The sequence below is a fragment of the Physeter macrocephalus genome, chromosome 17 (assembly GCF_002837175.3).
Source record: "Physeter macrocephalus isolate SW-GA chromosome 17, ASM283717v5, whole genome shotgun sequence".
Taxonomy (NCBI): Eukaryota; Metazoa; Chordata; class Mammalia; order Artiodactyla; family Physeteridae; genus Physeter; species Physeter macrocephalus.
The window spans coordinates 25,993,356-26,006,526 of NC_041230.1; the positions used below are offsets into that span (position 1 = coordinate 25,993,356).

The following is a 13,171-nucleotide window of genomic DNA, read 5'->3' on the forward strand; positions in this document are numbered from 1 at the left end:
CATCTATGTATTTCTTTTGTTTGTTTGTTTGATCTCCTTTTTAAATTTTATTTTATTTTTGGCCGTGCCGTGCAGCATGTGGGATTGTAGTTCCCCAACCAGGGATCAGACCTGCACCCCCTGCATTGGAAGCGTGGAGTCTTAACTGCTGGACCACCAGGGAAGTCCCCAGCATCTATGTATTTCTTAGAAATTGTTTCAACTCTTTATGAGCCACCTGGACCTGGGGAAACTCCTCCAACCCCTGCTTTTTGTTTTTGTTTTGTTTGTTTGTTTGGCTTTGAATCCCCCTTTAGATAAAATAGTTCAGATCTACCAGAAATTCTCAGGTGTGTCCTTAACCAGAATCCGCAGAGAGAGCTAACTGGGAAAGAGAATGGACATTCAGTCCTCTTCAGGCCTTAAGCCACACTTCTGAACCCAAGTCAGCAGAGGTTGGATCTGTTTTTAATCGTCTATATTAGCTTTCCTTGTCTTTACATTTGCTTTTAGTACTCCAAATGTATCACTGCTGTTTTTATCCTCACCTTTCATTGCATCTTGTGCTATTTGTTCATACAGTGTCCGAATGTTTTGTGACTTACTCATCTTCAATCTGTTGTTCCTGTGAAAATCCCAGAAGTTGCTCTTAATTTCACTCTTTCTGTCCCTTCACTTACCCATCCATTAGCAGGTCCTATTATTTTCCTCTAAAACATTCTGAATCTGATCGCTGCTCACCGTCTCCCCTGCTGTCACCAGGTTTTTGTGGGGACATATTTTCAGCTCATTTAGGTGAATATCAAGCAGTGCGGTTGCCGGGTCTGATGGTAAGAGCGTGTTTAATTTTGAAAGAAACTGCCAAACTCTCTTCCAAAGTGGCTGTACCGTTTCTCATACACACCGGCAATGAATGAGAGTTCCTGTTGCTCCACATCCTCACCAGCATTTGATGTTGTTGGTGTTCTGGATTTTAGCCATTCTAATAGCTGTGTAGTGGGTATTTGTTTTAATTTACACTTCCATGACAAAGGTAGTGGAGCATCTTTTCATGTGCTTATTACAATCTGTCTATCTTCTTTGTTCAGGTCTTTTGTCCATTTTTTAATGAGTTGTTTTTCTTATTGTTGAGTTTTAAGAGTTCTTTGTATATTTTAGATAACAGTTCTTTATCGAACATGTTCTTTGCAAATATTTTGTATGAGTCCAAGGCTTGTCTTCTTAATCTACTGATGGTGTCTCTCACAGAACAGTTTTTAATTTTTATGAAGTCCGGTTTATCAGTTTTGTCTTTCATGGATTGTGCCTTCAGTGGCACCTAAAAAGTCACTGTCACCCTCAAGGTCATCTAGATTTCCTTTTAAGTGTTTTATATGTACACATTTTACATTTAGCTCTATAATCCATTTGGAGTATTTTTTTACATGTAGATGTACAGTTGTTCCAGCATCGCTTTTGAAGAGACTATTGAAGTCTTCCCTTCACTTAAGTCTTCTGGAAGAGATTGTAAAGAGTTGGTATTATTTCTTACTTAAATGTTTCGTAGAATTCACCAGTGAACCTATTTGGGCTTGGAGCTTTCTGTGTTGAAAGGCTATTATTTATTGATTCAATTACCTTAGTAGGTACAGGCCTATTCAGTTTGTTTATTTCTATTTGTGTGAGTTTTGGCAGATTGTGTCTTTCAAGGAATTGGTCCATTTCATCTAGGTTATCAAATTTGTGGGCATAGAACTGTTCATGTTGTTACTTTATCTTCCTTTTAACACCCATAGGTTCTATAGTGATATCCTCTTTTTGTGTGTTCTGTCCTTTTTTTTTTTTGCCTGCATAGAAGCTTATTGATTTTACTGATCTTTTCAAAGAATCAGCTTTATTTCAGTGATTTTCTCTATGGATTTTTTTTTTGATTTTATTTATTTCTGCTATTATTTTTATTATTTCTTTTATTCTGCTTACTTTAAATTTAACTTGCTCTACCTTTTCTTTTTTCCTAAGGTGGAAGCTTATTGATTTTAGATCTTTCTTTTTTTCTAACATGCATTTAATGCTACAAATTTTCCTCTTGGCACTGCTTTTACGCATCACACAAATTTTACTATTTTGTATCGTTATTTTCATTTGGTTAAAAGTATTTTAAAATTTCTCTTGTGATTTCTTCTTTAACCGTGTGTTATTTAGAAGTGTGTTCTTTATTCTCTAAGTATTTTAGAATTTTCCAGCTATCTTTCTGTTACTGATGTCTAGTTTACTTTCTTTGTGGTCTGAGAGCAGACATTGTATGATTTCAATTTTTTAAAGATTTGTAAAGGTGTGATTTTTGTTCAAGAATGTAGTTTATTTTGATGAATGTTTCACATGACCTTGAGAAGATTGCGTAATCTGCTGTTGTTGGATGAAGTAGCCTATAGATGTCAATTAAGTTGATTGATGGTGCTCTTGAGTTCCACTATGTCCTTACTGATTTTCTGCTAATGGATCTATTCACTTCTTTTAGGGGATGTTGAAGTCTCTAACTATAATAGTGGATATGTCTGTTTCTTCTTGCTGTTCTATTAGTTCTTGCCTCACATACTTTGTTGCTTTATTATAAGACAGATATACCTTAAGGATTGTTACCTCTTCTTGGAGAATTACCCCTTTATCATTATGTAATGCCCTGCTATATCCCTGATAATTTTTCTTGCTTTGAAGTCTGCTCTATCTGAAATTCATATAGGTACTCCAGCTTTGTTTTTGATTAGTGTTTCCGTGATATATCTTTTTCCATCCCTTTACTTTTAATCTATATGTGTCTTCATATTTAAAGTGAGTTTCTTATAGACAATGTATAGTTGGGTCTTGTTTTTTCATCTACTCTGACCATCTCTGCCTTTTAATTAGTGTACATAGGCCATTGACATTTAAAGTGGTTACTGATATAGTTAGGTTAATATCTATCTTATTTGTTAATGTTTTCTATTTGTTGCCCTTGTTCTTTGCTCTTATTTTTCTCTTTGGTCATCATTAAAAAAAAATTTTTTTTTCTGTCATTCTCCCTCCTCTGAGACTCAAATTACATTTGTGTTAAAATGCTTAATATTGTCTCCTAGGGCATGGATGCTCTTTCAGTTTTTTATAGTGTTTTTCCTCTGTGTGCTTCATTTTGGGTTGTTTCTGTTCCTGTGTATTCTACTTCACTTATCTTTTCTTCTGCAGTGTCTAAAGTGCTGTTAATCTCTTCAATGTGATTTTTATTTCATTTACTATATTTTTCATCTTTAGAAGCTTCATATTATATATATATGAAAGATATATACATGAAAAAAGAAAGATATGTATTTATCTTTTATATCATATATATCATATATCTTTTATTTCTCTCTGCTACTTTTTGGTTGAATGCTGGATATGGCAAATTTTATTTATTGGTGCCTGATTTTGTTTTTATTTGTTTTTTTTTTTTTTGAACCTATGGGTACTGAGAGCCATAGGTGATTTTTATTTTACTTTATTTTATTTTTAAAAATTTTTATTTATTAATGGCTGCGTTGGGTCTTCGTTGCTGCACACGGACTTTAGTTGCGGCGAGTGGGGGCTACTCTTTGTTGCAGTGTGTGGGCTTCTCACTGCGGTGGCTTCTACTCTGTTGCAGAGCACAGGCTCTAGGCATGCGGGCTTCAGTAGTTGTGGCTCGTGGGCTCAGTAATTGTGCCTTGTGGGCTCTAGAGCACAGGTTCAGTAGTTGTGGCACATGGGCTTAGTTGCTCTGTGGCATGTGGGATCTTCCTGGACCAGGGCTCAAACCCGTGTCCCCTGCATTGGCAGGTGGATTCTCAACCACTGTGCCACCAGGGAAGTGCCGCCTGATTTTGTTATATTCTTTTAAGTAGTGTTGGACTTTGCTCTAGTGAGTAATTAAATTATTTGGAAAAAATTAGATTCTTTTGAGCCTTGCTTTTAAGCTTTTAAGTGGATCTAAGGCAGCCTTTAATATAGTACTTATTTAACCCTACTACTAAGATTATGCTTTTCTAAAGACTCTATTGTCTCAGGTAGTAGGAACCATTCTGGCTGCTGAGAACACAGAGTATTCCTGGCCCTATATGAGGTCTGAGATTTGTCTAGCCTGTAGCTTTCTGGAACTTCTTTTCCTGCCTGTGGGAAGTTTTCATTCACACATGCACAGATGAATATGTAGGCAAAGACTTGAAGGAACCCTTCTGTAGATGTCCGCTTAGTCTCTCCCTGTGCTGGTTCTTCTGTTGCAGTATTCTGTCTTACAAACCCTTGCTGCCTTGGCCTTCCTAAACTGTAGTCTTTGTCTTCACAACTCAGCAAGAGAGAAAACTGAAAACTCTTGAGTTCTGATATCCCCATCCCTACTCTGTGACTTTGAAACTGTTTCTAACTAGTAAACTAAGGCTCACCTATTTTATTTCTCCTATCTTTGGGGTCACTGTTTTCCAGTGTCAGAAACCTTTGTTTCCTATTTTTGGTCTGTTTTATAGTTTTTTAGGGTGAAAAGGTAGACCTTCTCATGGTTACTCCATAATATCCCTAAGCAGGAGTCCTGCAATGGGCATTTTGCATTTCCTTTTTTCTGTTTAGAGGTAATTTTCTTTGCTTCCTAGTTTAAGTCATTGTCTTTCTTAGTATCTTGCTAAGAAGCCTCTGTTGCTTACGTAGGAAATCATAGGGGACAGTTTGGTTCTCTTCTTTGTAATAGAGGACGCGATGTCCTAAGCAGAGGTGTTACAGATTTTGCCTCACGTGTGGCATCATTTCTTAGAATACGCAACAACTTGGCCATTGGTTTTTCTCCCACTGCATGTGGTTTTAGGCATATTCTTCAGCTGATGAATTCACCACCTTCTCCATTCTTGGGTCGTGAATCTGTAGGCTTGAATTCTGTTCTGAGAGCCAAAGCTTTGCAACATGCTGAGTTGGTTGGTTTGCTGCCTGGAAAATTGTTAGGGCAAAATTGATACTTTGACTGGGGAAGGAAAGAGGCAGATTTTCAGATGAAAGATGTTCAACTCCAAATAATACAAAAAAATTTTGGCTTATTCTAAAGGCATGGGTAGAATTAGATGTATCATGAGAAAGGGAAAGAAGTTCAGCCCATAAATAGTGGTGAGTGGGTATCATAAGACTACAAATAAGTAGGGTAACCCTATAGCCTGTTTGCTAAGGACAGTCCTGGTTTATGCCTGTTGTTCTGCAGTAATTATTAATAACATCCCCTTTCACTATTGAAAGTATCATGGTTTTTGATGGTTTTATACCATATGACTATATATATATATATACATATATATATTATATATATATATGTATATATATGTCATCCTACTTAACAAAGAATGTTTTAAAGAACACATGGTAATTGTTAATTCTTTGGTTCTTGTCATTCTTCTTGAATGATGGATTTACTGTTTACTTTGTATTTTAGTGAAATAGTATTCAGTGACTGATAAGTGTGTGTTGGGTGTTTTTGGTGTTTTGTTTTTTTTTTAATTTTTGGTATTTTTCCTGCAGATGATCTCAATGCCACCCACCAACACTGTGTTTTGGCTGGTTTACCACCTCGGTTTAGTTCCACCCACCGAGTGGCAGAGGTAAGTGTAAATAAAAATGTGACTCAAACTTAATTGGATGTGACAGAGGTGGTTGCATGAGCAATTTATCATAGAACTTTGGAAGAATATTTGATAGGAAAATTGCTTCCATCTAACTAGACTTTAGCCTCTATTTACTTGCTTTTTTAGCTTTGAGTTGTGTTGAATCCAGTTTTTAAAAGTGTGTTCACAGCCTGGGATAAGTATATTTTGCTTCTTTGGGGTTATGTTTCTTGGAAAAGGTGCCAGCAAGAGGGCACCTTGGCAGGTGTTGCTGGTTAGAGATTTTCTAAGGGGTTTGTATCTGTCAAGGTCAAGGGCAGGAGATGGCCAGAACAAAATAGTAGATTTGTGTGCTTGTGCATGTGTTAGCTGTGACTGGGCTCAGATGGTTGAGAATTTATATTTCCCTTAACTTTTGGGTCAGGCTTCCGGGCATGTGAATGTAAATTAAGGAGAAAGTTACAGTGGTGCCAGGGAATTTCCAAACTCCCCTGTTGTGTTCCTAACCCAGACTTTATTGCTAAATTCTGCCACCACTTGCAGTGGCTGATAGTCAGCTGATTAGTCTAGTTCAGAATGGAAACTTAAGAGATGAGGGAAGCCTTTAGTAGTCACCCTGGAGTATTGTGTGTGCTCAGTTAAGAAGTGTTCCAGAGAACAGGGGAATGATCATGAAAAGGATTACAAGTTGACCTCGTATCCAAGCTTGTTATCTGTGCTTTGCTTTTATAGCTTGACTTTTCATTGTACCACAAGGGGACTAGTGTGAGAAAGTTGGGCAGACAGGATACAATAAAGTGGCAGGGTAACACAAGCACAAGACCTTTCCAGTCCTGAGACTGTGTGAGTCTATAAGGCAGTGTCATGTCTTTTGGTATTTAGGTAGCTTTTCTAGTGGACTGGTCATGTTGCTAGGTGGCAGAGAGGACACGAGTGTCTGTTTAAATCAAGATGCCAGCAAGCCCATCAAGTGTTCCTTCCCCCTTTTCTCCCTTTCTTCTCTCTTCTATTCAATCATTCATCTAAATATTTGAGTGTCTGTTCTGTGTCCAGCAGCACTAGAGGCGTGAGAGAGAGAGAGCCATCAACATGACAGGTATGGCCACTTAGCTTTGCTGAACTTCCATTTTAGTCTGAGAGACAAATATTAAATAGATAAAAACACAAATAATTATCTTAGAGACCTAAAAGAGTAAGTTCTGTTAGGAAGGAAGAAAGGAAGGAAGGAAGGAGTGAGTGAAGGGAGGCAAAAAAGAGTAAGCAAGCATTTATAGAGCATCTAATATGTGCTTTGTATTGTACAAAAAAGACTTCATTTTTTGTATAATACAAGATGATATAGACATCTGTCTTTCTAGCTAGAACTCTCCTAAGAATTCTTTTGAGTATGTGGTTACTTATGTGTATCTCTGCACCTTTCCTAATCCAATCTGGAGGAGTGGACAAGATGATTAGTGCTGTGCTCAGAGGGTTGGTACAAAATGATGAATAAGAAGTTTTGCAAAATGTATCTGATAAGGATAACAATCCTATCTAATTCATAGGGTTCTTGTGAGGATTAAGTGAGTTAATACATGTAAGTCTTTTAGAACAGTGGCAGGTATAGAGTATGCATTCAAAGAATGTTAGCCACTTCTACTATTATTAAATTACTACTGCTGCTGCTACTATTACTACTACTGTCTTTTCAGTTATCCTGATGAAAAGCTAGTAGGAGAAAGGAACAACAAAACCTCTTTGTGTGGAAGGCTATTCTGTCTCCATTTATACACTAGAATGTATGTAATAAAGCAGGAGAACTTAAGTCATCAATGAGTCTTTAATTGGAAGTGTTGCTATTAACTGAAAGCTACTACTCCGAAGAAGGGAAGTGATTTTAGTTCTTTCATCCATTCTGCAAACTTTTGTTGAAATTTCCAGTGCTCAAGGTATTCTTTTAGACACTTGTGAACAGGTAGAGTGCAGAATAGAGAGTAGCAAACAGCATAAGGCTTCACGAGTGACATGGCATGTAAACCTTGAACATGTAGGGATTAGGGGATTTTAGGACATTTGAAGACATTTAAGAGTCCTCATCCCATTAGGTGGAAATCTTGTGATCGGAATGGGATGGGGATACAAAGGGAGTATTGAGTGGCTCAACTTTGACTGAATCCCAGGATGCCAGAAAGGGAGTGTTGGCAGATAAAGGCTGATCCCTGAATGACTGGATTGTGAAAGATCTTGGATATCAGGTTAGGTGTGTTTTAACTTAAGTTGGTTCAGGTGGGGGTTATTGATGATTTATTTATCGCAGTAGTGACATATTGGAGATGTCTTTAAGAAGCGGAAAATGATAGAGACAGACATCAATTAAACCTGTTGGTCTGAACTAAGGTCATGGCAACAGGAAAAAAGAAGAAATTCCCTTGACTAATGAAGGAGACATAGTGACAGACTTGGCAACTGATTGAAGTGGAGGGAGGAATGTAAGAATGAATGAGTGAATGGATGAATGGATGAACAAATGAATGAATGAGTGAATGAATGAACACACTAACCAAGTAACTCTTTATTGGATGCTTGTCATGCGCTGGGCTTTTGGGTGACTCTGAGGTTTCAAGCTTGAGTGATTTGGAGATGACATTACCATAAGTAGAAATAGGGATCTAAGACATGAGGGGAAGACAGTAGTTCAGTTTTGAACAGGCTGAGTCAGAGCTGCCAAGAGGAGAGGTCCAGCAGACAAATGTAAATTTGGGACTAAAACTTGCGAGAGATCAGGAAACCTTTCCTTCTCCGCCTCCTGTGATTAATACACACATTCAGAATGCAGTTTGAAAAGTACCCCTCTGGCCTTGTTTCCTTTTTTTCCAAGTGGACCGTCTTAACTAAAATAGCAGTGCTTTCAAAATATCCTGAGGTTTAGCTTTCTCTGCTTTAGTCATAGCTGCATTTGTATCTTCTAATTTTTAGGCAAAATTTTGAGCGTTAATTAATTTTTAAGAAAGAGGTGGATATGCATAGTGATAATAATAATAATATAATCCCAAATCTGTATCTTTTATATTATCTCTACTTCAGTTCAAGCTTATGATACTTTACTAATTAGACATACATAATGTGAATGATGTGACTATCCTGCTTTCTATATTATAGATCAGGGTCAGCAAATTCTATGGCCTTTGGGCCAGTCAGCTCTTTTTGTAAATAAAGTTTTATTGGAACACAGCCACGCTCACTTATTTACGTATTGTTTATGGCTGCTTTGGAGCTACCATGGCAGAGCTGAGTAGTTGAACACAAGACCTTATGGCCTGCAAGCCTAAAATATCTACTATCTGACCTTTTTTTTGTGGTATGCGGGCCTCCGTCTGTTGTGGCCTCTTCCGTTGCGGAGCACAGGCTCCGGACGCGCAGGCTCAGCGGCCACGGCTCACGGGCCCAGCCGCTCCGCGGCATGTGGGATCCTCCCAGACCGGGGCGCGAACCCGGTTCCCCTGCATCGGCAGGCGGACGCGCAACCACTGCGCCACCAGGGAAGCCCTGACCTTTTTAAGAAAAGGTTTGCTGACTCTGTTTTGCATGATCCTGTGTATACAGGCTTTAAAGTTAAAAGGAATTTTTTAAAAAAAATCATCATTTTAAGGTTAACTTTTTATTTCTACCAAAAATCAAAAATGATAATATTCAATGCTGGTAAAGTTACAGTGAAACTGTACATTCATACACTACTGGTAGTTTTTCTAATTAGTATATTTTTTTGAAAGCTATCTGGGGATATGTGTAAAGCCCCATAAAAATATTCATGTCTTTGATCTCATAACACTTTTGGGGAATCAAACCTAGGAAATAATTCAAAGGAAGTATATATTAAAATATATTTATCTAGTATGATTAACAGTAGTGAAAAGTTGGACAGAACCTTAATGCCTTTATATTATGTGACTTGCTAATTAAATTGTTAATATCACCTCACTGAGCAGCATTGACCAGGGTAGTTTTGAATACTTACGTACAAACAGTGAAAAGTAGCATGTACATTGATTTGTATATATTCATTACAGCTGTGTGTGGATGAAGAATTACACGCAATAAAAATAATTAAAATAGAGTATGGCGGCAGGATTATGTTTTTATCTTACTTAAAACTTTTAATTTCATCTTATATTATTGTTTTCAGTAATAGAAGAGGGAAAAGATTTTTTTCTCCAACACTGTAGTTAACGTTATGGTTTCCCTCAATACAGAGAGGAAAAAAATCCGTGCAGCTTTATAGCCCTCACTTGCTCTACAAATGTCCTTTCCTTCATACAGTATTAAATTAGACTTCTTTTCTGTGCCAAACAAAATGATTCGCTATTTTTTGCCTGTTCACAATATGTAGGAAACAGATTGTCTTAAGGAAATGATGTTCTGAAATTCATTTCAGTTAATCAGAGAAGAAATCTGTTCAGTTTTTGGTTGCAAAAATGTGACTAGAGTATGTCTGATGGCTCTTGACCTTTATTTGATTTTAGTTTTTTTCTGGTTGTGACAGAATGTTCTTGGGATGCAACACAGAATATATGTTTTTAAAAAATTTAAATTCTATGTATGATTATATTTTGAATAGGTAGTTACGCAAATGGTTCAAAACTCAAAAATTACCTAAGAGTGTACGGTTAAAGCCTATTTCTCCTCACACCAGCCAGCTCCTCTTCCCCAGGGGCAACCAACGTTATCAGATTTTTGTTATCCTTTCAGTGATACTTAATACATATATAAGCAAACACATATGTAATTTTTAAAATTTCTTATATAAATGGTAGTCTACACACTATTCTGCACTTTTTGTTTTATTTTAGTAAACCTTGATGATAATTACTTATCAATATGCAATTCTTAGAGTAGGGAATTTTTTTTTAAGATATGATACAAAAGCATAAGCCATCAAAGAAAAAACAGGTGAATTGGACTTTATCACAGTTAAAAACTTTATGCATCAAAGGGTACCATCACAAAAGTGAAAAGACAGAATGGGAGAAAATATTTGCAGATCATACATCTCACAAGGTGCCTATATTTAGATTTATATAAAGAACTCTTACAGCTCAATGATTAAAAAGATAAATAATCCAACTTTTTAAACAGGTAAAGGATCTGAACAGACATGTGTCCAAAGGAGATATACAAGCGGCCTATAAACACATGAAAAGATGCTCATCATCATTAGTCACTGGGGAAGTGCAAATCAAAACCACAATGACATACCACTGCACACCCGCTGAAATAGGTATAATCAGAATCACAGTAACAAGTGTTGGTGAGGATGTGCAGAAATTGGAACCCTCCTATGTTGCTGGAGGGAATCTAAAATGGTGCAGCCACTTTGGAAAACTGTCTGGCACTTCTTCAGAAGGTGAAATTCAGAGTTACCTTATTGCCCAGCAATTCCATGCCTAGGTATACACACCCAAGAGAAGTGAAAACTTGTACATGAATGTTCATAGTAGCTTAATTCATAATAGCCAAAAAGTGGAAACAGCCCAAAGGTTCCTCACCTAACGAATGGAGAAACAAAAGGCAGCATATCTGTACAGTTGAATGATTATTTGGCAATAAACAGGAACGGGGTACTGACACATGTACAACATGGATGAACCTTGAAAATATACTAAGTGAAAGAAGCCAGTCACAAAGGACCACATATTGTATGATTTCATTTATATGAAATATCGAGAGTAGTCAAATCTATAGACCCATAAAGTAGATTAGTGGTTGCCTAGGGCCGGGAAGGCTGGTAGAAATGGGAGGGGGTGACTGCTAAAAGGTACAGCGTTTCTTTCTGGAGTGATAAAAATGTTCTAAAGTTAACTGTAGTGATGGTTGCACAACTCTGTGAATATACTAAAAGACATTGAATTGTATGCTTTAAGTGGGTACATTTTATGACATGTGAATTTTATATCTCAATAAAACCGTTACCATTCCCCATGCCCTCCTAAAAAACTAGGCCTGATTATAGGTTCTTTACATCAGATGAACTCTAATCACCCAGCAAAAATATATATATTCCCCCCTCCTTTTTTTCTGGTTGCAAGCATGGCTCCTCCAGAGTTCATTTAACTGGTCTTTTATTGATGGGAAATTTTGTGTTGTTTTTAATCTTTTATTACAGTAGATGGCATTTCAATTAATTACCTCTTATGTAGGTTACTCCATACTTGGGAAAGTAAAGGTGCAGGTAGGGTATGTTTATAGACAGAATGTCATTAAAAAAATGTTGTAGGGTTGTCTGCGGGACAAAAGTGAGTGGTAATTCATTTCCATTTTTTGTTTTTTCTTTGTAGTAAACTGGAGCCACTGCCTTTCGCTCCCCACACTTTGGGATCTTCATATTAAAATACGTATTCGTCAAGCTTCTGTTTTTGGCACGGAAACTTCATTTTTTTTCCCCACGCATGCCCAGGTCACATTGTATAAAGTGGCAGTAACTGTGCAAAGAAATTTTGTACCAGGGATTAGCCTTCAAGGTTATTTCGAAGGGATTCATTTAAATTGTAAATATTAAAAATACTCCGGGGAGGCATTTCCCTCATTGGGTCTAAAGGATATTTACAGCTGGCATTTTCTCATTCTAGGAAATCATGTCATTTATCAAAACAAACGGATGCACACTCCACCTGCATCCTCTTCTTTTCTGACATATGCTCCTTCAAAGAAGGAGTTTGTCCATTTGACCTCTGATTTTCTCCCACAGACTTAGAGAGGGATGGACTAGTTATCTGTGCCTTTGCTGATACCCAGGTACTAAGTTATGCCTTTCAACAGGCCTTGAGGGTACGAACCACATATTCTCCATTATTTGAAGAATCTATTCTGCCAAGGCAGACTTGCAACTGCCTAGTGTATGCTTTTCGCAGAAAAGGAAAATGAGTTCTTTGTCCTGTGTTTATAACTTCATTTTTTTCCCCATCGCTGTTCTATTTTGTGTGCTTTTGAACCAGTTCTACAGTCTGGTTACCTTTTTTCCCCCATTGTTAGGTGCGGGGCACTTGAGATAAAGTCAGTGTTCTTGACTTCTTGGTTAATTAGTTATTCCTCCAATAACTACTTATTAAGTTTCTTTTCTATTTAAGACTCAGTTCTAGGTGCTGCAGTATTATGTATAGTATATACATTTTGAAACAGGGCTTTAGCCTTTGGGGAGCCTACTGTTTGGAGATATGAAGCCCATGTAATAGAAAGCAGCAAGATGAGTGACCCAGGTGACGGCCAAGCTGGCAGCACAGAGCCCAAGGAGAAAGCTACTAGAGTCATTCTTAAGTTGAGCATAGGCTGACCTGTGAGGGCGACAGGTCCGGGAAGGGGACAGACATCCTAGGAAGAGAGGGATGGTAATCTTGGAGTTTGCTTACCATCTCGGTGGCCGGTTCTATCTCTGCAGTGCTCGACAGGGACCTTGGATTACATCTTACAGCGCTGCCAGTTGGCCCTGCAGAATATCCGCGATGAGGCGGACGATGGTGAAGTCTCTTTGAAATCCTTGGAGCCAGTGGTTTTGAAACACGGAGAAGAAATCCACAACGAGGTAAGGACTTTCAAGAACTGTGAAGGTTCTCTCCTAC

The 13,171-nt window shown here is 37.6% G+C and overlaps 1 protein-coding gene across 11 annotated transcripts in view; it reads left to right on the forward strand.

Moving 5' to 3' along the window:
• The window catches only part of FTO (FTO alpha-ketoglutarate dependent dioxygenase), a 384,589-nt gene that overhangs the window by 150,901 nt on the left and 220,517 nt on the right, over nucleotides 1-13,171 (forward strand). For all 11 annotated transcript variants that reach the window (XM_028477736.2, XM_024125031.3, XM_024125032.2 and 8 more), the window contains 2 exons: nucleotides 5,500-5,579; nucleotides 12,991-13,134. In XM_028477736.2, the coding sequence (XP_028333537.1) occupies nucleotides 5,500-5,579; nucleotides 12,991-13,134 (224 nt within the window). The remainder of the gene's footprint in view (nucleotides 1-5,499; nucleotides 5,580-12,990; nucleotides 13,135-13,171) is intronic.